At 49.5% G+C, this 27,957-nt stretch overlaps 1 protein-coding gene across 1 annotated transcript in view; it reads left to right on the forward strand.

The window, feature by feature from the left end:
• Nucleotides 1–5,110: 5,110 nt before the first annotated feature.
• Nucleotides 5,111–27,957, forward strand: part of SLC17A9 (solute carrier family 17 member 9) — a 25,683-nt gene continuing 2,836 nt past the window's right edge. Inside the window, exons 1-4 of the mRNA XM_060232938.1 lie at nucleotides 5,111–5,148; nucleotides 17,756–17,953; nucleotides 20,079–20,218; nucleotides 22,642–22,736. Coding sequence (XP_060088921.1) covers nucleotides 5,111–5,148; nucleotides 17,756–17,953; nucleotides 20,079–20,218; nucleotides 22,642–22,736 — 471 coding nt within the window. The remainder of the gene's footprint in view (nucleotides 5,149–17,755; nucleotides 17,954–20,078; nucleotides 20,219–22,641; nucleotides 22,737–27,957) is intronic.

Here is a 27,957-nt window from a genome sequence, read left to right on the forward strand (position 1 = left end):
GATCTGCCATGAATGAAACCTTGTCCGGCCAGGCCTTGTTGGGAAAGGACCTTGTGTGTACCTATTTAAGATTAGGTAGCAGAGAGATAAACTTTTTAAAGGATACTGACAAACACGACTAAATTTTTTTTAAAACTTAAAACAAAACACGCTTAAAACATTTGTCTTAAAGGTGCTTTCTTTGTATCTCTCCCATAGGATCCAGGGAACTGGACAAAGGAAGCTCTGGAGCTTTCCCTCCCTCCCCAGGGGACTAGGAGGGGGAGGAGCCTCAACCAATGGAGAAAATTGAGGTTGTGCTCTGTAGCTGCTGTGCGATTGAGCAAGCCTTGCAAATCAAGCTGAGATATTGAAGGAAGCAGACAAGAGCCAGTTGCTCGGGGGCCTGATAGGGGCCCTCCAGGGGCCTGATTCGGTCCCCGAGCTACCTGTTTGACACCCCTGAGCTAGATGATGATCCAGCTTCCCTCATGTGTGTGCCTACCCAATGCCTTTCTTAGTGCCTCTTTTGCTGCTTCGGGATGAAACCCGAAGGGTCTTGAACAAGGAACAAACGTGTTGCTTTTGGGTCACTTCCTGTGAGCTGGCTGGATGGCAAGGCCTAGAGCAGGGGTGTCAAACATGGAGCCTGGGGGCCAAATGAGGCCCCCAGATGGCTCCCATCAGGCCCTCGAGCAACTGGCTGTCATCTGCTGCTTTTTCTGTCTATCTTGCTTTCTTCTGCATCACAGCTTGCTTTCCTAGGCTTGCTCAGTCGCACAGGAGCTACAGACCAAAGCTTCTATTGGCTGAGGCTCCTCCCTTGAGGAGGAAGGGGGGGTGGCAGAGCTTGCTTTGCCAGGCTCTCTCAATCATGTGTGTGATTTTTCTCTCAATCGCACAGCAGAGTTACTGTGCCAAGCATCTCTTCTGTTTAATGAGGCTCCTCCCCCTCCTGGTCCCCTGGGGAAGGAAGGAAAGAGCCAGAGCTTCCTTTGCCCTGTTCTCTGTATATCATCGGAGAAATGCAAAGAAAACACCTGTATATTAAGATCAATGAGTGCTTATGTTTAAGCATGTTTTAAGTTTAAGAAAAAAACCCTTTAATTGTTTTTGTCTGTGTCCATTATAAAGTTTATGCTACACACACAGCATGGACCAAAATGACCCGGCCCAACAAAGTTTAATTTATGTCAGATCCAGCCCTCATAACAAATGAGTTTGACACCCCAGGCCTAGAGGATAACCTGAACTGACACATCACAGCCATGCATCTTTGGGTAAGCCTGTGGGCTTTGCCGGTGGGGGGGGGGGGTTGGCCTGGGGTCTCATCCTACCACTGAGGATCTCAAGGAGAAGAAGAATTGCAGATTTATACCCCACCCTTCTCTCTGAATCAGAGACTCAGAGCGGCTTACAATCTCCTTTCTCTTCCTCCCCCACAACAGACACCCTGTGAGGTGGGTGGGGCTGAGAGGGCTCTCCCAGCAGCTGCCCTTTCAAGGACAACTCCTACAAGAGCTATGGCTAACCCAAGACCATTTCAGCAGGTGCAAGTGGAGGAGTGGGGAATCAAACCCGGTTCTCCCAGATCCGCACACTTAACCACTACACCAAACTGGCTCTCTTAACGGAGTGCCCAGCACACTGGACTTCCCCCTCCACACCATCCTCACCAACAACCACGCTGTGAGGTGGTCCAGGCTGAGTGACTGGCCCCAGGTGACCCCAGACGACAGGGTTCTGGCTCTGGGGATGTCGTCTGAACCTGGCTGTCTCAGATCTCCCTTGCGCTTCCCACAAAAGTGGTGAAGCTGAGAAGTAGGCTGAGGAAGAGGCTATTTCTGCAACCTCCAAGGGGTGCTTTGTGTCCTATGACCAGGCCTTGAATTCAGCAGGAGCTCACAGGAGCACAGCTCCTGAACCTTTCTGAGGTTTCCCCCTCCTCCCCCCACCTACCTTGTCCACTGAATAGTAGGTGCAGCTGCATAACAATCCCTGGCTTAGGAGAGTTGGCAGCCAGCCAGCCCCTGGGGCCTTGCCACACCCCCAGCAGCCCTCATTAACCCCCGGAGAAGCCCACCCCACCCTGTCTCCGCTTCTTATGTGATTTTGGGCAGCAGGTGGCTTGCTGGCCTTTTGACGGGGTGGCGGCCAAGGAGAGCCCCAGGCGAACGAGGTCTGCTTGGGCTGGCTGGATCTCTAGCCAGCCCAAGTAGGCCTCATTAGCCTGGGGCTATCCTTTCTTGCCTCGGGTCGCTTTTGGCTGGTGGGGGGGCAGCATATGCTAATGAGCTCCACCTTCTATTTTTATACCAAAGGACCCCTGCCTGTGACCCCTTTTCCTTCAGGGGCTGAGAACAGGTGTGGGGGAGAAGGGAGCACACCGTCCCTCACCCTCCCTGACGCTGCCTCTTGGCTCCATGGCTGTTCAAATGGTGGCAACTGCGGTGCCCCCTTTTTTCCCCTTCGGTCTTCCGCTCGCTTCCGAGGCTGGGACGTCTTTGCCCTCCGAGCGGCATGGCAATTGAGTGCCAGGGCGGAGTTGAACTCCGATCTCCGGAGTCTGAGTCCAGTGGCACCTTTAAGACACCACGCATTTTAATTCTGATTTCAAGCTTCAGAGCCAGGCCCTAAAAAAAGAGGGACAGGGCAGCTGGGAAAGTAATCCCCATGACGCCCCCAGGCCTTGCTCCCGTGTAAAACATGCACAGCCTCGCAGGCTGTTAGGAAACGCCATCTTTCGCTGGGCTGGGTTTTTTCCCTCCCTCCTCCATTGATCTCATCTCTTTCCCTCCCCTGCACTCGTAGAAGGGTTCTCCCCCCCCCATTTGGAGGCCCTCCCCCTTCAGGGTCACCAGAAGAGGGGGGGGAGGGAGGGAAATGTCTGCTGGGCACTCCATTAAAAGAGCCAGTTTGGTGTAGTGGTTAAGTGCCTGGACTCTTATCTGGGAGAACCCGGTTTGATTCCCCACTCCTCCACTTGCAGCTGCTGAAATGGTCTTGGGTCAGCCATAGCTCTGGCAGAGGTTGTCCCTGAAAGGGCAGCTGCTGTGAGAGCTCTCTCAGCCCCTCTCACCGCACAGGGTGTCTGTTGTGGGGGGAGAGGAGTCTCTGATTCAGAGAGAAGGGCGGGGTATAAATCTGCAATTCTTCTTCTTCTGTTCCCTATGGAGACCGATTCCCACAGAGTGTAATGGAGAATTGATCCATGAGTATCTGAGGCTCTGGTGGGAGGAGCTGTTTTTTTCAGGCAGATGCACCAAATTTTCAGCATGCATCTGGTTCAACTCAAAGCAGCCTGCAAATCTATGAGCCCCCAAAGAAGGTGCCCCTATCCTTCATTGAACATATAAAGCTGCCTTATACCGAATCAGACCCCTGGTCCATCAAAGTCAGTATTGTCTTCTCAGACTGGCAGCTCTCCAGGGGGCTCTCCAGGGTCTCAAGCGGAGGTTTTTCACACCTATTTGCCTGGACCCTTTTTTGGAGATGCCGGGGATTGAACCTGGGACCTTCTGCTTCCCAAGCAGATGCTCTAACACTGAGCCACCGTCCCTCCCCAGTGAAGGGAAGACATTTAAAAGGAGTGCAGCCCTTTTTAATGTGATGGGCAAAACTCCTTTGGGAGTTCAAATATGCTTGTCACAATCTTGCTCCTAGCGTTGCCAATCCCCAGATGGGGGGCAGGGGATCTCTGTTTGGAGACCCTCCCCCCACTTCAGAGTCATCAGAAAGCAGGGGTCGGGGAGGGAAACTTCCCTATGGAGACCGATTCCCATAGGGTATAATGGAAAATTGATCTGTGGGGTTCGGGGGGGGGCTGGGTTTTGAGGCAGAGGCACCAAATTTTCAGCATAGCATCCGGTGCTTCTCCTCAAAACACCCTCTAAGTTTCAAAAAGATTGGTCCGGAGGGTCCAATTCTATGAGCCCCCAAAGAACGTGTCCCTATCCATTATTTCCAGTGGAGGGAAGGCATTTAAAAGGAATGCAGCTCCTTTCAATGGGATGGCCAGAACTCCCTTTGGAGTTCAAAGATGCTTGTCACAACCTTGCTCTCGGCTCCACCCCCAATGTCTCCTGGCTCCACCCCCAGTGTCTCCTGGCTCCACCCCCAGTGTCTCCTGGCTCCACCCCCAAAGTCCCCAGATATTTCTTGAATTGGACTTGGTAACCCTACCTGTTAGGAAACGTCCTCTTTCGCTGGGTTGGGTATTCCCCCCCCCCCTTCCCCCGTTGATCTCATCTCTTTCTCTCCCCGGCACTTGCAGCAGCCTGGGGAGCTCCGGATCTTCTCGGGGGATCCAGTGGATCTCTCCTTTCCCGGGAAGATCTTCTCTCCTCCTGCGTCCGGGCGCACGATCGCTGCTGCTTTCGCCCCCCTCGGAAGAACCGCCTCGAGCTAGCCCCGCTTGCCCCTAGACTTCCTGGAAAAGTCCCAAACAGGAAGAGACGCCGCGGAAAGTGACACGTGGACTTGGTGGCGCGTATGTCTCTCGTTGCAGCCGGGGAAAGCTCCCATCGCAGCTCCAATCGGCTAGCCGGGTAAGGATTCCTCGGCGGGTGTAGCTGTCCTCGGGAATCAGTCGCGTCTGGCGAGTTAGGATTGGGTCCCCCTCCCCGCGTGCCCTCCAAGTTGCAGAGGCTTGTGAGCAAAAAAATGCGACTTGGTGAGCTCCTGGCGTTCAAGGGGGTGAGCCGCTGCACAAATGATTGTGCTCCGGGGTCGTCCTTCCTGAGCTAAGACAAAACTGTGCGAGCGGGAGGCTAAAAATCTGGGAGCTGGCTCACACTCACTCAGCTGAGAGGGAACGCTGGGTGTCCCCCCCCCCTTCCAAGCATCCCAAAGAGAGAAGCAGTCAGGAAAGTACTGAGTGCAAAACGTCACTCGTTTTTTTTCTTTCTCTCTTGACTTTCTGCGCCTCTCGCTCCGTTATCCTGGTAGCTTTCGGGCAGCAGAGAGGAGGGCTTTTGGTCGGCATCGCTCCGCCTCGGCTCCAAGTTGGATGGCCTTGGGTCCCGGGAAAGGCGGAGCGCAGGTGCACGGCGGCCAGCTCCTCGCTCACCTCCACCAGCCCCTGCTGCCCGCCAGATGTGCCCATCACCTTCACCACCATCCCGACAAAGGCATGAAGAAAGATGGAGCCGGGGATGCTTTCTGGTCCAGGTAAGGCTCCGGTGGTCTGTCTCAGCGAATGGGGGGCAGGAGGGGGATTATCTCTGCCTTTCTTCAAGCCAGTCTTTTGTTATTTCCTTGGGGTTCCAACTTCCAGGGCGGCTTTGAAAGCCAGAAATGCAAAGAAGAAGAAGATTGTATTGGATTTATATCCTGCCCTATACTCTGAATCTCAGAGCGGTCACACTCTCCTTTACCTTTCCGCCCCCCCCCCCAACAGACACCCTCTGAGGTGGGTGGGGCTGGAGAGGGCTCTCACAGCAGCTGCCCTTTCAAGGACAGAGAGCGGCCTACAATCTCCTTTCCCTTCCCCCCCCCACAACAGACACCCTGTGAATGAGGTGGGGCTGAGAGAGCTCTTCCAGCAACTGCCCTTCCAAGGAAAACTCCTACGAGAGCTATGGCTGACCCAAGGCCGTTTCAGCAGGTGCAAGTGGAAGAGTGGGGAATCAGTTATAATACCAGGACATGTCTCCCCCAGACAGCGTGTACAACCTGCATGCGTTCCCTACTGCTCCCGGTTGGGGAAAGGCACAGGAAAGCAGAGTAATGGGTAAGGAGCGCAGAGATACAAATCTTTTGAACTTCAGGATCGGAAGCTGATCACTGCAGGCTGAGCTCCAGGAAAGGTAGAAGGGGGATCGGCGCTTACATGCGATTTAAAGCACACTGGAGGGGGGAGGGAGAGGGGTGGCCCCCACCCTTTCCAGCTTCTTGCTCTTACCCCCATGCCCCGCCTACTATGGGCCCCCTGTGCCCCCCCCCGACTCTTAGCTACAGGGTTGTCTGGAGATGGAAACGAAATAAAGGTTTTGAAGGATGTTCTGTTTTGATTGGGGAACAAAAGCAGAACTGGGCCACTGTCCAAACCCCGCGTGTGCATCCACGGTGTAACCAGAGAGATAAGCAGGAAAACTCTTGCTGGTCTATTTGTCTCTTTTTGTTCTTCCTGGGCCATGCCGCTTCCTCTTTTGTTTCTCTTTCCTTCTGCTCGCCTTCCCTTATATTAAACACACTCGTCATGTGTCGCATCTGTACCCACCCACCCACAGCAAGGCTAGTGAAAGGCTGTGGCACATTTGGCATTTTGAGCGAGACTGTTCCTATTCAGAGCATTCTGTCCATAATGGGGAGGAAGAAAACAACAACTGTGTACAAAACACACAGTATTATATATATTATTGAAAGTGAACAGAGACAAACAAGAGAGACTTTTCAGTTATATAGAAAGTCTCTCTTGTTTGTCTCTGTTCATTTTCAATAATACCAAATACACAGTGCTCAAAAATATCTCACATATTTTTGTATACTGCGTATTTGGTATTATTGAAAACAGAGACAAACAAGAGAGACTATATATATAGAGAGAGAGACAGAGACAGAGACAGAGACAGAGAGTGTGTGTTTTGTACACAGTTGTTTTTTTTCTGTCATATACTGTGTTGCCACTTTTTTGAGGCATAATGGGTAGGAGGAAGCAGACAGACAGGGCTCGCCCATGTTTTCTATGAAAGCATAATTATTGTGGTGGCTGTGGAGTGTTAGTGAGAGGAACAGCAGAAAACAGCAGTTAAGTGAGCCGAAGGCAGCTGTTAGGGAGCTGAGATTGCGTCTGGCTGAGTGAAGCTGTGGAGAGCAGCAGCTTAACGCTGACTGAAAAGGTTCAGTTTCTAACGAAATATCCCAAAATACTGGAATGGGGGAAACGGTTCAAAAGTTCAATTGAAAAGAAGTTTTGTAATTTCCACTTGACTTTTTCAGTGTTCTCTTCAAATCATAAATAGAAGTGAACTCCTTTCTGTTTCACCCTGTGGGCTGGTTGTCTCAGGGAAAGAAACACACACACAAACAAGCAAAGATCTCAGTCTCTGTTAGGGTCGCCAAGTCTGATTCAAGAAATATCTGGGAACTTTGGGGGTGGAGCCAGGAGCAAGGTTGTCACAAGCACAATTGAACTCCAAAGGGAGTTCTGGCCATCACATTTAAAGGGACCGCACACCTTTTAAATGCCTTCCCTCCATTTGCAATAATGAAGGATAGAGGCACCTTCTTTCGGGGCTCATAGAATTGGACCACCTGATCCAATCTTTTTGAAACTTGAGGGTGTTTTGAGGTGAGGAACCAGATGCTATGCTAAAAATTTGGTGCCTCTACCTGAAAAAACAGCACCCCCCACCCCCCCGAGCCCTGGATACCCACGGATCAATTTTCTATTATACCCTATGGGAATCGGTCTTCATAGGGAATAATGGAGTGCCCAGAGACATTTTTCTCCCCACCCCCCCACTTTCTGATAACCCTGAAGTAGGAGGAGGGCCTCTAAACCGGAGGATTCCCTGCCCCCACCTGGGAATTGGCAGCCCTAGTCTCTGTATATTTTTGGGATATGCATGTGAATGACATAGTTTTTGAATCCCCAACCCCAATAGCTCTGTGCAGTGTCTGAGTGAGGGGAGATGATGAAAAGGAACTAGGCTACCCTGTCTGGTAGCGTGTCTGTGAGTGAGAGGGAGGCTCCAGGGTGTGAAATAATCATGGCTCTCCATATATGTTTAAAAGAGGCAAGGCAGGTAGTGATATGTGACTGCCTGGCCTACCCGTAAGCCTGAGCCTGTGTGAGAGAGGTCGTGGAGGATGTTAGGCACTCTGTGTGGGTGAGAGAGGTGCATCATGCCTGTGTTTCTGGACTTGAAGCTGAGCTGGTGGTAGGGTTGCCAAGTCCAGTTCAAGAAATATCTGGGGACTTTGGGGGTGAAGCCAGGAGACATTGGGGGTGGAGCCAAGAGTGAAGTTGTGAAAAGCATAATTGAACTCCAAAGGGAGTTCTGGCCATCGCATTTAAAGGGACCGCATACCTTTTAAATGCCTTCCCTCCGCTGGAAATAATGGATTGGGGCACCTTCTTTCGGGGCTCATAGAATTGGACTCCCTGGTCCAATCCTTTTGAAACTTGGAGGATACTTTGGGGAGAGGCACTGAATGCTATGCTGAAAATGTGCTGCCTCTATCTCAAAAAGCCTCCCCCCGCTTAGCCCCAGATATCAGTGGATCAATTCTCTATTATATCCTATGGGAATCAGTCTCCATAGGGAATAACGGAATGCCCAGCAGACATTCCCCCCCTCCTGCTTTCTCATGACCCTGAATTGGGGAGGGGAGGGCCTCCAAACCAGGAGATTTCCTGCCCCCACCTGGGGATTGGCAACCCTAGCTGGTGGTAATGGTGGTGGGAGTTGCCATCTTGCGATGTGGGTTGTGTGAATTTCGGGGGAAGTCTTTGTGAATTCCCTGCATTGTGCAGGGGGTTGGACCCTGCAGGTCCCTTCCAACGCTATGATTCTAAGTCGTCGCGGACCTCATGGGTTTTTCAAAGTCAGAGACAACCAGAGGTGGTTTGCCATTGCCTGCTTCCGCGTGGCAACCCTAGAACTCCTCAGGACTGACCCTGGTTCATGTCTAAGATCCGATGACGTTGGGCTAGCCTAAGCTATCTCAGACTGAGTAGCCTGACGTTTTTCCTGTAGTGCGAAATGGAGCAGAGGCCCTTCTCTATTGTTTTTTTCACTCCTCTTTTGTCCAGTGAATACGGGTTCCACCTTGTTGTTATTCTCACAACCCTGAGAGGCAGGTTATGACTGAGATGTCCCCCAGTACTAGGCTTCCCAATCCCCAGGTCCCAGCAGGGGATCCCCTGGTTTTACAGGCTTCCTCCCATCCCCAGCCAGCTGGCCGGCAGAGGGAAGCCCCGCCTTCACAGTCACCATGTACCTCTAGAGCTCCAGCAGGTTTAGAAACCTGCAAACAGGTCCGTTTTTAAAATGTGTGCCTTTAAAGTTGAGCAGGAAGCAGGAAACAGGAAGCGCTTCATGGGGAAGGGTCAGCAGCAGCTTCATCAGAGCACAGACCCTCTGTTTGTGTTGCTTTTGTTTTCAGAGCAAGTAAAGTTGTGGAGGAACCAGACCCAGTAAGTGTGTGCGTGAGTGTGAGGGAGGGAGGGGACAGTGGATTCCCTAGTTTGGAGGCCCCCCCTGCTTTAGAAAATGGTGGGGGGAGGGAAATGTCTACTGGGCACTCTATTATACCCTATGGAGTACAATTCTCATAGGGAATAATGGGGAATCGATCCACAGGTATCTGGGGCTCTGGGAGGGATGTTCTTTGAGTTAGAGGCACCAAATTTGCGGCATAGCAGCTGATGCCTTTCCTCAAAACACCCTCCAAGTTTCAAAAGGATTGAACCAGGGGGGCAAATTCTATGAGCCCCCAAGGAAGGTGCCCTTATCCTTCATTATTTCTAATGGACGGGAGGCATTGAAAAGGTGTGCAGTCCTTTTCAATGTGATGGCCAGAACTTCCTTTGGAGTTCAATTGTACTTGTTCCAACCTTGCTCATGACCCCACCCTCAATGTCTCCTGACCCCACTCCCAAAGTCTCCTATCTCCACCCCCAAAGTCCCCAGATATTTCTTGAATTGGACTTGGCAACCCTACCCAGTACATTTCCTGGCCGAATGGAGTTTGGAGCTTGAGTCTCCCAAGTCCTAGTTTGACAATCTAACCGAAGGATCTCTTAACCTTGTTGACCCTGCAGTAGGGTGGCTAAGTTCAGTTCAAGAAATATCTGGGGACTTTGGGGGTGGAACCAGGAGACTTTAGGGGGTGGAGCCAAGAGCAAGGTTGTGACAAGCACAATTGGCTCCACCCCCAAAGTCTCCTGGCTCCACCCCCAAAGTCCACAGATATTTTTTGAATTGAACTTGGATCTGATAGGGCTCTTCATGCTTGGTTGGGAAATACCTGGAGATTTAGAAGCTGGAAACCGAGGAGGGAGGGATTTAGGGAGGACCTCAGCGAGGAACAATGCCATAGCATCCACCTTCCAAAGCAGCTGTTTTCTCCAGGGGAATGGATCTTTGCCATCTGGAGAGCAGTTCAAATTCCAGGATATCTCCAGGTCCCACCTGGAGGCTGGCACCCCTGTAACACAGCCACTTCCTGTTTCAGATTGATATATAAAGCTGGGAGGGGGGGGTAATGTCAAAGGTAACTTGTGATTGAAGAACAAGTAGCAAAGTACAGAGTGGACAAATAGGAAATGTTTGTCATGCATCGGCAGGACAAATAATGGACAAGTCTACAGGTTTGGGTCGGTTTGTTTTGCAGTGTTGCAAATTCATAGTTTTTTTAATTTTCATGTGTGTTTGTGCCTTTCTGTCTGTCTGATTATTTTTTTTTAAATTAAAAGACTTCCCACGTACCCTACATATGCATCTTAGTTTTAGGGAGCAGAGGTCCATCAGTGGCTATTTGAGCCAGTTTGGTGTCGTGGTTAAATGTGCAGACTCTTATCTGGGAGAACCGGGTTTGATTCCCCACTCCTCCACTTGCACCTGCCTTGGGTCAGCCATAGCTCTTGTAGGAGTTGTCCTTGAAAGGGCAGCTGCTGTGAGAGCCCTCTCAGCCCCACCTACCTCACAGGGTGTCTGTTGTGGGGGGGGGGGGGAAGATAGAGGAGATTGTAAACCACTCGGAGTCTCTGATTCAGAGAGAAGGGCGGGGTATAAATCTGCATTCCTCTTCTTTTTTCTTCTATAGATCAGAGGTGTCCAACTCATTTGTTATGAGGGATGGATCTAATATAAGTGAGACCTTGCTGGGCCGGGCCATGCGCGTCATAAAATGTAATGCCAGGTAGCAGAGATATGAACTTTATAGAGGACACAGACAAACACAAAGGGTTTTTTTTAAAACAACAACAACAAGAAGAACTTAAAATAAAACATGCTTAAAACATTAGCACTTGTTGATCTTAAAGGTGCTTTCTTTGTATCTCTCCTATGGGATCTGGGGAACTGGGCAAAGGAAGCTCTGGCTCTTTGCTTCCTTCCCCAGGGGACCAGGAGGGAGTGGAGACTCAGCCGATAGAAGGAAGAGAGGCTTGGCTCCGTAGCTCTGCTGTGCTATTGAGAGAGCCTGGCAAAGCAAGCTGTGATGGAGAAGACAGCAAGAGAGAGGGAGAAGGAAGCAGACAACAGTCAGTTGCTCAGGGGCCTGATAGGAGCCCTCCGGGGGCCTGATTTGACACCCCCGGGCTGCATGTTTGACACCCCTGCCCTAACGTCTTAAAGGTTTCTTCATAAGGAAAGTGTTCCATCATTTGAGTTGCCCTTTTCTGCATTTCCCCCAATGTCATTATATCTTTGTTGAGGTGTGGTGACCAGCATTGATATCCCTCGCCAGCCTCTTTCTGTACCTCTTGCAAAACTGGACACTGAGATGAGTTTCCTAGCTTTGCTGTTACCAGGGGGGGTTTTGTAGAAAAAGTCCAGCAGGAACTCATTTGCCTATTAGGCCACACCCCTGATGTCACCATTGTTTCACACAGGGCTTTTGGGGTAGAAAAGACCCAGCAGGAGCTCATTTGCCTATTAGGCCACACCCCCTGGTGTCACCATGGTTTCACACAGGGCTTTTTGGGTAGAAAAATAAATAAATAAATAAATAGATTTTTAAAAGGCCCTGCAGGCGCTCATCTGCCTATTAAGCCACACCCCCTGATGTTACCACTGTTTCACACAGGACTTTTTGGGTAGAAAAGACCCAGCAGGAGCCCATTTGCCTATTAAGCCACACCCCTTGATGTCACCATTGTTTCACACAGGGCTTTTGGGGTAGAAAAAGACCTGCAGGAGCTCATTTGCCTATTAGGCCACACCCCCTGGTGTCACCATGGTTTCACACAGGGCTTTTTGGGTAGAAAAAGTAAATAAATAAATAAATTTTTAAAAAGCCCTGCAGGCGCTCATCTGCCTATTAAGCCACACCCCCTGATGTTACCACTGTTTCACATAGGACTTTTTGGGTAGAAAAGACCCAGCAGGAGCCCATTTGCCTATTAAGCCACACCCCTTGATGTCACCATTGTTTCACACAGGGCTTTTGGGGTAGAAAAAGCCCTGCAGGAGCTCATTTGCCTATTAGGCCACACCCCCTGGTGTCACCATGGTTTCACACAGGGCTTTGGGGGTAGAAAAAGCCCAACAGGAGCTCATTTGCATATTAGGCCACACCCCTGATGCCAAGCCAGCTCAAACTGTGCTCTGTGTGTTTGTGCTGGGAAAAAAAAAACCCTGGCTGTTACATTAAACAAACTAGGTCACATGCTACATGTCTGAGTCAGATTTCAGAAGTGTTACAAGGGAAAAAAGGTCACTTTGTCAGGTGGAGGGAGAATCTTGTGAGCGCGTACAATTTTTGTTCTGGATTCCATTAATATGGCTCTCCTGTCTCTCTTCGGCCGTCCCCGAAGGGCACTTTGGATAACTCTTTGCCAAGACACGATGCGTGAAATCTGAGCGCGTGAAAGCCTTGGCTTAATCATTCCTCTGGGAAAAAAAAAAAGATTTGGTCCACACGTCGCTCGTTAATGATTAACATCTGTTTGTGTGTAGTTGTGTTCCGGCAGCCGGATAGAACCGCAGCCCGTGGGAGAGGACGTATTCAGGGATCCGACGTAATGGGCAGTCTTGAATCAATGGACGGAATAAATGAATGGGACGGCAGCAGAGAAAAGGACTCGCAAGAATGGGTTTAAATTGCGGGCGGAAAGGTACCAGCTGGATATTAGGGGAAATTTGTTTACAGGAAGATCAGTTCAGGAGTGGAATCAGCTGCCTGGGGAGGGGGTGAACTGCCCCTCACAGGCAGACCGCAAGCAGCGGCTGGACTAACACCCGTCACGGATACTTTGAAGTGGATCTCGCGTTGCGCAGGGGACTAGACGTGAGCGCATACCATGTGAGCGCTCTCTCATTATCCTTCAGGCCCCCAGAGGGCTCCTACCAACCCTGTGATTCTGTGAATGCCAATGTGTTTTGTCTCTAGAATACAAATGCCCTCTCTCTAGGACAGGGGTGGCCAAACTTGCTTAGTGTAAGAGCAACATAGAATAGCGTTTGAGAGCCGGAAGACATGAATGTCAGATGTTTGAGAGCGGAAGGGAGGGAGGGAGGGAGGAAGGAAGGAAGGAAGGAAGGAAGGAAGGAAGGAAGGAAGGAAGGAAGGAAGGAAGGAAGGAAGGAAGGAAGGAAGGAAGGAAGGAAGGAAGGAAGGAAAATAGATGAGGGAGAGAGAGGTGGAAATAAAGTGACTTTAAATGCATTCTCCAAGTTGCTTTGAGAGTCGCACAATATGTGTGAAAGAGCCACAGTTTGGCCACCCCTGGTCTAGGTTTTCCCATCTGGATTTGGAAATTCCTGGTGGTCTGGGGGCAGAGCCTGGGGAGGGCAGAGGGGAGAGCGTAGGGTTGCTGGTCCCCAGATCCTGATGGGGGGTTTCCCTGTATTTGGGGGCTTCTCCCTGCTGCTGGCCGTGGGGGAAACCTCACCCCCAAACAGCGACATCGCTGTGCAATGTCCCTGACACAATGACATCACCCAGAAGTGATGTCATTACGTCAGGGGATATTGCATGGTGATGCTCTGGTTTGAGGGCAAAACTCTATGGTTTGAAGCTGGTTTTACCATAGAGTTTTGCCCTCAAACCGGAGTGTCGCCACACAACATCCTTGATGTGATGATGACGCTTCTGGGCAATGTTATTACATCAGGGACATCTGAGAATGCTCCCCAAATCCTCCTGTTGGAGTAATGAGGGGACCAGCAACCCTAGGAGAGAGCCGAGCAAGGATGTGATGTCATAGATTCCACCCTCCGAAGCTGCCATTTTCAGCAGGGCCCCCGATCTCTGCAGTCTAGAAATCAACTGTAATTCCATGAGAATTTCAGGCTCCACCTGGAAGTTGGCAACCCAACCTGTCCCTATTTTTTTTTTTTGTTACCTGTCACTGGAAATCTTTTCCACTCTTTTGTGTTAGCTATTTAAAAGTGCCTTTTAAAAGCTGTATTGGTATGATTTGCCACTGTTTTCTAGAGTTGCCAGTTTTGGAACACAAAGGAACACAGTTCCGACTGGCTCGGTGTCAGGGGGTGTGGCCTAATATACAAATGAGTTCCAGATGGGCTTTTTCTACAAAAAAAGCCCTGTGTGAAACAATGGTGACGTCAGGGGTGTGTGGCCTAATATACAAATGAGTTCCTGGTGGGCTTTTTCTACCAAAAAAGCCCTGTGTGAAACAATGCTGATGTCAGGGATGTGTGTCCTAATATACAAATGAGTCCCTGGTGGGCTTTTTCTACAAAAAAAGCCCTGTGTGAAACAATGGTGACGTCAGGGGTGTGTGGCTTAATATACAAATGAAGAAGAAGAAGAAGATATTGGATATCCTGCCCTCCACTTCGAAGAGTCTCAGAGCGGCTCACAATCTCCTTTACCTTCCTCCCCCACAACAGACACCCTGTGAGGTGGGTGGGGCTGGAGAGGGCTCTCACAGCAGCTGCCCTTTCAAGGACAACCTCTGCCAGAGCTATGGCTGACCCAAGACCATGCTAGCAGGTGCAAGTGGAGGAGTTGGGAATCAAACCCGGTTCTCCCAGATAAGAGTCCGCACACTTAACCACTACACCAAACTGGCGCTCTAATATACAAATGAGTCCCTGGTGGGCTTTTTCTACAAAAAAAGCCCTGTGTGAAGCAATGGTGATGTCAGGGGTGTGTGGCTTAATATACAAATGAGTTCCTGCTGGGCTTTTTCTACAAAAAAACCCTGTGTGAAACAATGCTGACGTCAGGGGTGTGTGGCCTAATATACAAATGAGTTCTTGGTAGGCTTTTTCTACAAAAAAGGCCCCGGGCCTCAGCATAGTCCAATGCCATCAAATTCACCCATCAAAGCAGCCGTTCTCTCCGGGGAAGCCGATCTCTGGCATCTGGAGCTCAGTTGTAAAAGCAGGATAACTCCAGGCCCCACCTGGAGACTGGCAGCCTCATGTCCAGGCCCCTCCAGGACGCTTGGAAACGTGGTTAGAGAGGGCATCTGTTGCCAGCAACCATGTTTGCAGGTGGCATGAGAGAGGCTCCTCCATTCGCTTGAAGCAAAACCTTTCCAGTCCTGCCAAGTTATTGTCAGGGCGGCTGGTTCCTTCACTGCGGAGGCAAACGCACCAGCTCGGTTTGGAATGACAGGTGAGTGGCAGATTGTTTGAAGTGCTGTGACAACGCGAGGAGCCCGGGGGGCAGTGACGTTGATGTGGCACTGCACGGTGGAGACGGGCACGGGGAGGCCCTGAAGGAAGCCTGCCTATCCAGCATTGCCTGTGTTTATGTGATGTGAATCAGATTGGGTGTAACAAGCATGAAGGGTGGCTGGGGATAGGAAAGCCACACACTGCAAGAGCACAGCGGCCAAGCAACCGGGGGTGGGATTCTAGCAGGAGCTCCTTTGCACATTAGGCCACACGCCCCTGATGTAGCCAATCCTACGAGAGCTTACAAAAAAGAGCCTTGTAAGCTCTCGGAGGATTGGCTACATCAGGGGTGTGTGGCCTAATGTGCAGAGGAGCTCCTGCTAGAATCCCACCCCTGCAAGCAACTGATTGGTGAACTGAAATGTTCCCGGTTTGCCCTGATCTGGATAGCCCAGATCTCAGAAGCTAAGCAGGGTCGACTCTGGCAAGTACTTGGATGGGAGACCCCCATGGAATACCAGCAGTCGGGAGGCAGGGGCAGGCTTTACTCAGCCACCTCCCTAAATATCCTGCAGGTCCCCAGAGGTCGCCATGACTTCCAGGTGCACACACACTCTCTCACACACACACACAGATACAAAAATGCAACCCTCCCCCCAAAAAAACCTCTTCTGGGTTCAAATGTCGTCCCAGATGTGAACTCACTGAGTGTTCTTAAGCCAGCCAGCTATCCGTTTGGGACTGAGTGATATTAAGGCTGGTCTACCCAATGGGGATTCTTGCAAAGTGCTTTGAAGACCTGAAATGCATTTTAGTTTATACGGAGTTATCATTGTTAACAATGAGTCCCGTGATATCTCATTAATATATAGGAGGGCAAGGTCTCCCTTGGGAGGGAAGGTGGTGTGGGATAGCCTGATCTCATCAGATCTTGGAAGCTTAATAGGGTCAGTACTTGGAAGGAAGGGCTGCGGCTCAGCACGCAGAGGGGCCTGGGTTCAATCCCTGGCATTTCCAGCAGGGCTTTTTTTTGATAGCAGGAATGCTTTGGTGTAGTGGTGAAGTGTGCAGACTCTTATATGGGAGAACCAGGTTTGATTCCCCACTCCTCCGCTTGCACCTGCTGGAATGGCCTTGGGTCAGCCACAGCTTCCACAAGAGTTGTCTATGAAAGGGCAGCTGTTGTAAGGGCCCTCTCAGCCCCACCTACTTCACAGGGTGTCTGTTGTGTGTGTGTGTGTGTGTGGTGGGGAGGTAAAGGAGATTGTGACCGTTCTGAGACTCAGAATATAGGGCGGGACATAAATCCAATATCATCTTCTTCCTTTGCATATTAGGCCACACCCCTCTTATGTAGCCAATCCCCCAAGATCTTACAGGGTTCTTATTACAGGATCTACTGTAAGCTCCAGGAGGATTGGCTACATCAGGGGGTGTGGTCTAATATGCAAAGGAGTTCCTGCTCCAAAAAAGCCCTAATCTCCAGTATAAAAGAATTTGGCTGTACGTGATGTGAAAGACCTCTGCATAAGACCCTGGAGAGTCGCTGCCACTCGGAGAAGACAATACTGACTGATGGATACTTTTGCCAAGTCCTCTCTGGCCCTGGCCACTGGTTTGAGATGGGGGTAAGTTGCCAGATCCAGGTTGGGAGACACCTGGAGATTTAGGAATGGAGCTTGGGGAGGACAGAGACTGCAGTGCGGCACAACACCATAGAGTCCACCCTCCCAAGCCTCCATTTTCTCCAGGGGAGCTGGTCTTTGTAGTGTGAAGATGAGCTGCAATTCTAGGGGATCCTCAGGGGATCCTCACTTCTATTGCAGTGATGGTGATTTTTTGCCACATTTTCCCATTTTTGCCCCCCCAGGCACCAAGAATACAGAGCATCACTGCCCCAGACAGAGAGTTCCATCTACACCCTGTAGGTGATAGCCACTGATGGACCTCTGCTCCATATGCTTATCCAATCCCCTCTTGAAGCTGTCTATGCTTGTAGCTGCCGCCACCTCCTGTGGCAGTGAATTCCACGTGTTAATCACCCTTTGGGTGAAGAAATACTTTCTTTTATCCGTTCGAACCCGACTGCTCAGTTCTAACCCGACAGAGAGCCAGTTTGGTGTAGTGGTTAAGTGCACGGACTCTGATCTGGGAGAACCGGGTTTGATTCCCCACTCCTCCACTTGCAGCTGCTGGAACGGCCTTGGATCAGCCATAGCTTTCATAGAAGCTGTCGTTGAAAGGGCAGCTGCTGTAAAAGCACTCTCAGCCCCACCTATCTCACAGGGCGTTTGTTGTGTGTGTGTGTGGGGGGGGGAAGGTAGAGGAGATTGTGACCGCTCAGAGACTCTGAGATTCAGAGTATAGGGCAGGATATAAATCCAAAATCATCTTCTTCAGCAGTTTAATTGAATGAAATCAGCAGGTGTATGTGGAGGAATCAAACCCAGAAGACCTGACCACTCTCTGATATCTCCCATTTGAATTTTGTTTCTTGACCTTTTTGTTTGCAGGCCTGAGTCTCGCATCTGGACCGTGATTCTGCTCTTGGGAACCTGCCTTCTGTACTGCACGAGGGTTGCTATGCCCATCTGTGCCGTCGCCATGAGCGCTCGCTTCGACTGGGACAAGAAACAGTCGGGCCTCGTTCTCAGTAGCTTTTTCTGGGGCTACTGTTTAACTCAGGTCATTGGAGGTCACCTGAGCGACCGGTATGGAAAACACGCCATTTTCATGCCTTACGACCACTCTCATGCTGAAATAAGAATTTACCTTCTTTTGAAATTGCCTAGAACGTTCAGGGTGCATTCACGCTTTGCTAAATAATGCATTTTGCACGTGGATTTTTGCTATTCTTACACAGTAAGAATCTAATTGCAAAAATCACATTTTTTTTTAGTGTAGTGTGGAGTTGTCAATCTCCAGGTGGGGCAAAACTGGAGGAAACCGTACTATAATACAGTGGTTCCTAACCTTTTTGGCACCAGGGACCAGTTTTGTGCTGAAGACAATTTTTCCACGGACCAGGGGAGGGGGCATGGTTTCCGGTTGATACAGTTGTGCAGTTTATTTTGGTGTGGTGAATAAGTGTGTAGACTCTTATCTGGGAGAACCGGGTTTGATTTCTCACTCTTCCACTTGCAGTTGCTGGAATGGCCTTGGGTCAGCTATAGCTCAGGTAGGAGTTGTCCTTGAAAGGGCAGCTTCTGGGGAGAGCTCTTTCAGCCTCACCCACCACACAGGGTGTCTGTTGTGGGGGAGGAAGATAAAGGAGATTGGGAGCCACTCTGAGATTGGGAGCGGAAGGAAAGTTATAAATCCAATGTTGTCTTTTTATTATTTTTCTTATTACCACGTTGTAATTAGGCTTTCCAACCCTCCCGCCCTGGCGGGGGACCCCAGGATTTCCAGCCTCTTCCCCCGCTCCCCCCCAAAATGGAAGCGGGGGAGGGGGAAAACGGCGCCAAGGAGCATGGCGAGCCGCCCCATCCCGGAGCGGGCGGCGCCGCCGCACTGCTGCCGCCCCCTCTCCCCCACTGCAGCTGCTCCTCCGAGATGGGCCCAGGCTGAGCCCATCTCGGAGGAGCAGCCACGGCGAGTGGAGAAGAGGCGGCAGCTGCGCAGCGGCATCGCCCGCCCCGCCTCCAAGGCAAAACCAGAGAAGGGGAGTGCGGAGGCAGGCCAGGAACATGGCGAGCTGCGAATCTGGGCCCTTCTAGGACCCGGACTCGCGGCTCGCCATGCCCCGGCCCGCCTCCACCCCCCCCCTCTGATTCCACCGCAACTGCTCCTCCGAGATGGGCCCAGCCTGAGACCATCTCGGAGGAGCAGCCACGGCGAGCGGAGAAGAGGCGGCAGCTGCGCAGCGGCGTCGCCCGCTCCGAGATGGGGCGGCTCGCCACGTTCCCCAGCGCCGTTTCCCCCCCTCCCCCTAGCTCCACCCCAGTGTCGCCTGGCTCCACCCCCAAAGTCCCCAGATATTTCTGGAGTTGGACTTGGCAACCCTAGTTGTAATATATAATGAAATAGTTTAACAACTCCCAGCCTGGTTGCTAACATGCCATGGACCGGTCCCGGTCCATGGACCAGGGGTTGAGGACCTCTGCTATAATAGACACAATAAAGTCAAGTCTTATAACCACCAAAACTTTTCTGAGCGATTATTCCTCTAATGCAACATAATCATGCAAAACATTACTGTGAACACAATATATGGTTCCATAATAAACGATTGATTGCAAGTCCATCATAAGAGAAAGTCCATCTTCAGAGTTCAAAATGCCAAGTTTGAAAAAGGCAGCAATGCAGAAATATCCTGTCTCACACAGCAATGATTACGTTACATTATAGTCTTGTCTTTATTATGTCTTTATCATGGCACGGTTGCTTCTAGTTTTACTCAGCCTAGTTCTGCTCCTGTTGTTTTGCTCAGCCTCCAGGTGGGGCCTGGCGATCTCCCCCTCTCACAGCTGATCTCCAGCTGGCAGAGATCAGCCCCCCTGGAGAAAAGGGCTGCTTTGAAGGGTGGGTGCTATGGCATTGGACCATGCTGCGGCCCCTCCCCTCCCCTCCCCAAACCGCACCCTCTCCCGGGGCTTTTTTGGTAGAAAAAGCTCAGCAGAAACTCATTTGCATATTAGGCCAAACCTGCTGACGCCAAGCCAGACAGAACTGCGTTCCTGCTCAAAAAAAAGCCCTGCCTTCTCCCAGCTCCACCCCCAAAGTCTCCAGATCCTCCTCCTCCTCGTCCTCCTCCTCCTCTTGCGTCGGAGCTCCAGCTCAGACATCTGGGAAGCCCCCTTGCGGACATGTCCTGATTCCCTTCTGTCTTTCTAGGATAGGAGGAGAGAAAGTCCTCCTCCTTTCAGCATCCGCCTGGGGATCCATCACTGCCCTCACCCCTCTGCTCATCTACCTCGGCTCTGCCCACCTCGTTCTCATCACCATCTCTCGGTTCCTCATAGGACTCTTGCAAGGTAAGAAGATCCGTTTGTCCCAGTTTTGACTCCCAAGGAATGGGGACAGGCAGGGGTGGAATTCTAGCAGGTGCTCCTTTGCATATTAGGCCACACCCCACTAATTGATTTGCATGCCCTGACCTGGATGGCCCAGGCTAGCCCAGTTCCAGAAGCTAAGCAGGGTCAGCCCTGATTAGTCTTTAGATAATTGACACCTGATACCGGGCACCTCTTGCTTTGAATTATTGCATCACAATCTGGAGACAATGTCTGTGCTGTAGCAATCTTGAATATGCTGTTCAAGTCTTTGGATGGGAGACTGCCAAGGAGATCCAGGGGTGTGATGCAGGGGCAGGCAATGGCAAGCCACCTCTGAACATCTGTTGCCTTGAAAACCCTACAGGGGTGTCAAACTCATTTGATCTGACATAAATGAGACCTTCTTGGGCCGGGCCATGTTGGGTTGGGCCAAGCCATGCTAGGCCGGGCCATGGGTGTACCTATCTAAGATTAGGTAGCAGAGATGTATATTTTTTAAAGAACACAGACAAACCCCAATATATATTTTAAAAAACTTTAAAAATGCTTAAAACGTTAGCAATCCCTGGTTTTAAAGATGCTTTCTTTGTATTTCTCCCATGGGATCCAGGGAACTGTGTAAAGGAAACTCTGGATCTTTCCTTCCTTCCTCAGGGGACCTGGGGGGGGGGAGCCTCAGCCAGTAAAAGGAAGAGAGGCTTGGCTCAGTAGCTCTGCTGTGCAATTGAGAGAGCCTGGCAAAGCAAACTTTCCCTCCCCCGCTTCCTCCCCAAGGGAGGAGCCTCAGCCAATGGAGAAAACAGAGGTTTTGCTCTGTAGCTCCTGTGCAATTGAGCAAGCCTTGCAAAGCAAGCTGTTATGCAAAAGGAAGCAAGATATAGGGAGAAGGAAGCAGATGATAGGCAATTGCCTGGGGGCCTGATATGAGCCCTCCGGGGGCCTGATTTGGCCCCCAAACTCCATGTTCAACACCCCTGCCCTACATGGTCGTTTAACAGTACACTAACAGCACTCCCTGGTTTTAAAGATGCTTTCTTTGTATTTCTCCCATGGGATCCAGGGAACTGTGCAAAGGAAACTCTGGATCTTTCCTTCCTTCCTCAGGGGACCTGGGGGGGGGAGCCTCTGCCAGTAGAAGGAAGAGAGGCTTGGCTCAGTAGCTCTGCTGTGCAATTGAGAGAGCCTGGCAAAGCAAACTTTCCCTCCCCCCCTTCCTCCCCAAGGGAGGAGCCTCAGCCAATGGAGAAAACAGAGGTTTTGCTCTGTAGCTCCTGTGCAATTGAGCAAGCCTTGCAAAGCAAGCTGTTATGCAAAAGGAAGCAAGATATAGGGAGAAGGAAGCAGATGATAGGCAATTGCCTGGGGGCCTGATATGAGCCCTCCGGGGGCCTGATTTGGCCCCCAAACTCCATGTTCAACACCCCTGCCCTACATGGTCGTTTAACAGTACACTAAAAACATGCTAAAACAGGGTTGCCAAACTCATTTATTATGACGGCCTGATCTGACATAAATTAGACTTTTTTGGGCCAGGCCATGTATGTCATAAAATGTAATGGCAGCCAGCAGAAATATACACTTTATAAAGGACACAGACAAACACAAAGATTTTTTTTTTAAAAAAGATGCTTAAAAGATCAGCACCCTTGCAATATTTTGTTTAACAGACTCTGATAACTGACACCTCTTGCTTTGATTATTGCATCGCAATCTGCAGACAATGTCTGTGCTGTAGCAATCTTGAGTATGTGTAAGTTGCAAACCTGCTTTTGATTTTTTGACATTCATTACAGAAATCTCATGGTCAATGCTTTGAGCCTAAGACCCAAGGGAAAACATGAACTGGCTGGGCATTGCGAGCTTATGTACATAAACTGTTTCATGTGTTAGTCAGCTACTGGAGAAAATATAGGCTTTGCTCTGTAGCTCCTGTGCAATTGATCAAGGCTGGCAAAGCAAGCTGTGATGCAGAAGGAAGCAAGAGAGAGAGAAGGAAGCAGATGACAATGAATTGCTCACAGGCCTGATAGGAGCCCTCCGGGGGCCTGATTCAGCCCTCGGGCCACATGTTTGACACCCCTGTGCTAAAACAACAAATTGCCACAGATAAGGCCAAGAAAACTAAATAAAATGGTATGTTCACAACCACTACAGATGTTACAGAGAAAGTTGTCAGCAAAAGAATCTTAGCAAACACTACAACTTCTCTAGGAAATCAGTAATGCAGTTCTATGCAGATTATGGGCTCAAAAAGGAGTAACTCTGCATAGGACGATTGCACTGTAATGTCCATTTTCCTCCAAGGAAAGCCTTAAGAATGACCCTAAGACCAAAAAATGTTGTAGGATGCTTGAAGACCTTGCCCACAATACTTTGCTGATTCTTTCTCCTTTTATTATCAGGGGTTTTCTTTCCTGCTCTCGCCAGCTTGTTTTCCCAGAAGGTGCGGGAGAGCGAAAGAGCATTCACCTGTAGCACAGTAGGAACAGGATCTCAAGTTGGGTGAGTTTCCTTGAACAGATGGCGTAGCTGTAAATATAAATGAAATTCTAGTTGAGCAATCTTTTTTTATCTGAGGCTGCCTTGACAGTAACAGGCAGAATGGAGAAGTCTATCAATGGCTACTAGCTGTGGTGACTGAAGGGAGCCTCCACATTCAGAGGGACTGAATCCCAGAAGCAGGAGGCAACATCAGGGGAAGGCCTCAGCCTCTAAGGTTGCCAATCCCCAGGTGGGACCAAATAAATCAAAACCATTCTGTGCAAAATATTATTACAAAACATAATTCATACAAGGGAAAAAGTGCATGTCAGCAACCTCATCATTTTACATACTGCATGTGCATATTTATGCACTTATATACAACAGTGTGCAAATAGTCCAAATCATAAATAAGTCCAAATCATAAATCCAAAAAGAGCTCATACGGATCACTAGCAGAGTAAAGCCCGTTTCGGATGGCCAGGTCCTTCTTCCAGGGACTGTCTTGCAAAACATGCGGTATATGTGTAGAAAATATTCACAATGCTCAGATCTTTCACAGATTCATGCACAGAATCGAAACGCTGCTGCCTCCATCTGGTCAGCAAGTTAATTGTGTCCCAGGTGGGGACAGGGAATTCCCCAGTTTGGAGGCCCTCCCCCCACTTCAGGGTCATCAGAAAGCGGGGAGGGCGGAGGGAAATGTCTGCTGGGGACTCCGTAATACCCCATGGAGACCAGTTTTCATAGGAAATAAAGGAGAACTGATCTGTGGCTCTGGAGGCGCTGTTTTTTGAGACAGAGGCACAAATATAGCATCTGGTGCCTGTCCTCAAAACACCCCCCCAAGTCTGAGAAAGATTGGACCAGAAGGTCCAATTCTATGAGCCCCCGAAAAGGTGCCCCTATCCTCTATTCCCAATGGAAGGAAGGCATTTAAAACATGTGCGGTCTCTTTAAATGAGATGGCTAGAACTCTCTTCGGAGTTCAATTATGCTTGTCACACCCTTGCTCCTGGCTCCACTCCCAAAGTCGCCAGGTATTTCTTGAATTGGGCTTGGCAACCCTACTTGGCCTCTCTGCCTTCTTGTTGGCCCTCCAAAGGAACTGCTTGGCCCATGTGTGAAACAGGATGCTGGATTAAATGGGCCTCTGGTTTGATTCAGCAGGGCTCTTCTGAAGTTCTTATGAAGGCCTTGGCTTTTAAGGTCTGTTGTTGGCCCTGTGTGAGACAGGTTACTGGATTAAGGTCTCTTCTGATGTTCTTATGAAGGCCTCATCCTCTCTGCCCTGTTGTTGGCACTCCAAAGGAACTGGTTGGCCACTTTGAGACAGGATGCCAGACTAGATGGCCTGATCCAGCAGGGCTCTTCTTATTATCTTATGTTCATAGAATTCTTGGTTTTCTGTGGGCCTAACCACACCTTTTCTCCAGGAAATGTCTCCTGGTCAAGTGGAGAAGAATGTTTTGAAATTCTGTGCATCCCAGATGTGTGTGGACCCAGAGAGAAGAAGCTTAAGCCTACCCCCTGTGCCTAAGGTTGCCAGTCTCCAGGTGTGGCCTAGACACCTCCTATTTTTATCATTGATCTCCAGACTACAGAGATCAGTTGCCCTGGAGAAAATGACTGCTTTGGAGGGTGGACTCTGTGGCATTGAATTTACTAAAGTCCCTCCGCTCTCTAAGCCCCGCCTACCCTGGGCTCCACCCCGCACCCCCCAATCTCCAGAACCAGTTTGGTGTAGTGGTTAAGTGTGCAGACTCTTATCTGGGAGAACCGGGTTTGATTCTCCTCCACTTGCAGCTGCTAGAATGGCCTTGGGTCAGCCATAGCACTGGCAGAGGTTGTCCTTGAAAGAGCAGCTTCTGAGAGAGCTCTCTCAGCCCCACTCACCTCACAAGGTGTCTGGTGTGTGTGTGTGTGTGGGGGGGGGAGGTAAAGGAGATTGTGAGCTGCTCTGAGACTCTGAGATTCAGAGTGGAGGGCGGGATATAAGTCCAATGTCGTCGTCTTCTTCTTCTTCTTCTTCTTCTTCTTCTTCTTCTTCTTCTTCTTCTTCTTCTTCTTCTTCTTCTTCTTCTTCTTCTTCTTCTTCTTCTTCTTCTTCTTCTTCTTCTTCTTCTTCTTCTTCTTCTTCTTCTTCTTCTTCTTCTTCTTCTTCTTGATATTTCCCAACCCAGAGCTTGGCAACCCTATATTAATGACCTGAAATGGCTCAGGGGGTGTTGTTTGTCTTATTGGGGGCTGCATGCATAACCCAGTGGAATCCTGACTACTTATATTTCTCTCCTGAATTATCTCCTACGATTGGAGAGGGGTGGAGGTGGGGGATTCAAATCAATAAATGACAACACCCTTGTGAAATCGCTTGATGGGGAAACAAACACACCCACGTTCAAGGTGTTATAGTTTTCACAAACAAAGATTCATTGTAAACCCAGCCACTTTACAGCCACAGGTATAACTGAGTCATAATTGCTAGGAACATAGCAACCGTTGTAGAGACAGGATCTTCAGCGACCATCAGAAAGGACATGCCGAAAAGGGCAAGCCCTAACAGGTGGTGCCCAGTAACATATAGCAAATAGCAAGTGTTGCCTTGTGACCTGGATAGCCCAGGCGAGCCCGATCTCGCCAGATCCATTCATAGTCGTCAACAGAGTAACAAGCACAATGTCCTTCCAATGGAGAAAAATCTCTCGAGAGGAAAGAGCAGAATACATTGGCAATCCATGTCGAGGGACCAATACTGGGACCAACATTCCTTCTAAGCTGCAAAGTCTTGTGAACAAAAATTCTACTTTGTGAGGCTACTAACATTAAAGTTGTGAGCTACTGGCATTAAAAGTTGTGAACTGCTGCATAAATTATTGTGCCCTGGGGTCATCCTTCCTGAGCTAAGACAAAAAAACGTGTGAGCAGGAGGCTAAAAATCTGTGAGCTAGCTCACGCTAACTCAGTTTAGAGGGAACATTGACTGGGACGTTTGCTCACCAGATTTGGATACATTGCAGACTTCAAAAGTATTACTGAGACTTTTTGCCCAAGCACTTTGTTGTCAAAAATCAATTGTGAAGCTTGCAGCTACTTACAAATTTTGTGTGCTGTTTGGTGACTTGATTTTTTTATATGTGTACTCATGTTGTCCAGACACTTTGTACGAATTGGTCCGAAGCAAGGTTCCCTCTAAGCTGCGGAGTCTTGTGAGCAAAAATTCTACTTCATGAGCTACTGGCATTAAAGTTATGAGCTACTGCATAGATCTGTTGGCTCTGGGGCCATTTTTTTCTGAGCTAAGACAAAAATGTGAGCCAGAGGCTAAAAAACCATGAGCTAGCTCACACTGCTTAGAGGGAACACTGGTCAGAATTAGTGCTGGAATTGTATTAGCTATTTGTCATGGATTCTTCGCTTATCTCAGTCTCTTTCCGTGATTCTCTTCATTGGCTGTTGTAGATTTTCTGGGCTGTGTGGCTGTGGTCTTGGCATTGTGAGACTTGATGTTTCGCCAGCAACTGTGACTGGCATCCTCAGAGGTGTAACCCAGAGAACTGGAGTCTCTCTTGGTCAAATTGAGAAGAAGATGGTAGGCATGTTACTTACTCAGGCAGGTGGGGTAGGACTGAGTCATTATCTTGTGGGAGCTTCCTGGGTTGTGACATGCTAATGGAGGAGCTTACCTGGGGGGGGATTCTTTTGTATATGGATTGGCTATTGAAATTCTAATCTTATCTGTAGTGCTGTTGTAAGCTGTAGGGCATTATGCGTTTTTCAGAACTGGAAGCCATACCCTATTCATTTTTAAACTTTCTTCCTTCCTGTTGAAATTGTGTTTATGTTTCTGGATTCCAATGGCTTCTCTGTGTAATCAGTGTTCCCCCTAAGCTGGATAGTCTTGTGAGCAAAAATTCTACTTAGTGAGCTACTGGTATTAAAGTTGTGAGCTGCTGCATAAATTAGGGTGCTCTGAGGTCATCCTTCCTGAGCTAAGACAAAAATGTGTGAGCTGGAGGCTAAAAATCTGTGAGCTAGCTCACACCAACTCAGCTTAGAGGGAACACTGTAATCTAACATGGTGATTGGATGTGTTGTCCAGCATTACAGTGTCCTGGAATAAGATGCTGTGTCCTGTTTGAGTTAGGCTATATTCAGCCACGTAGAACCCCGTGGCACAGAGTGGTACAGCTGCAGTACTGTAGTCCTAAGCTCTGCTCACAACCTGAGTTCGATCCCTGAGGAATCTGGGGCCAGGTAGCCGGCTCAAGGTTGACTCAACCTTCCATCCTTCTGAGGTCAGTAAAATGAGTACCCAGCTTGCTGGGGGGAAAGTGTAGAGGACTGGGGAAGGCAATGGCAAACCACCCTGTAAAAAGTCTGCTGTGAAAACGTTGTGAAAGTAACGTCACCCGAGAGTTGGAAACGACTGGTGCTTGCACAGGGGACAACCTTTACCTTTATGTTCAGCCACGGCTGATTTTTCAGGTCGGCAAAAGTCTGCAGTGTCTTTCATGTACTTTTATTCTTGTCTGGATGCTGGATGGAAGCCATCTTGGATCAGGCCAATGGCCCATCCAGTCCAACACTCTGTGTCACACAGTGGCCAAAAAAAAAAATATATATATATATATATATATATACACACACACACACACACATATATACATACTGTGGCTAATAGCCACTGATGGACCTCTGCTCCATATTTTTATCTAACCCCCTCTTGAAGCTGGCTATGCTTGTAGCCGCCACCTCCTGTGGCAATGAATTCCACATGTTAATCACTCTTTGGGTGAAGAAGGACTTCCTTTTATCCGTTTTAACCTGTCTGCTCAGCAATTTCATCGAATGCCCACGAGCTCTTGTATTGTGAGAAATTCATTTCCAGGGCGTATCAACTGGGGATTGGCAACCCTATCTCTGTGGACTGCAGATCCATTAAGCGTGCATATTTTCCTTGTGGGGAAAAAAAAAAAAATCTCAAACCCCAACTGACTTCTGTCATTCTCTGTCCCTTCCCCTGTGCACTCAAGGTGGAGTACAATGGCACTCAGTCACAGCAGCACTAACTTCACTGCATTTCCCTCCCACAAAGCCAACACAAGCAGATGGTTCTGTCTTGTTAGGTGGGTTCCTATAGCCTAGGCTAGCCGGAACTCGTTAGATCTTGGAAGCTAAGCAGAGTCGGCCCTGACAAATACTTGGATGGGAGACTTCCAAGGAATACCAGAGCTGTG

Source organism: Heteronotia binoei, chromosome 2 (genome assembly GCF_032191835.1).
Source record: "Heteronotia binoei isolate CCM8104 ecotype False Entrance Well chromosome 2, APGP_CSIRO_Hbin_v1, whole genome shotgun sequence".
Taxonomy (NCBI): domain Eukaryota; kingdom Metazoa; phylum Chordata; class Lepidosauria; order Squamata; family Gekkonidae; genus Heteronotia; species Heteronotia binoei.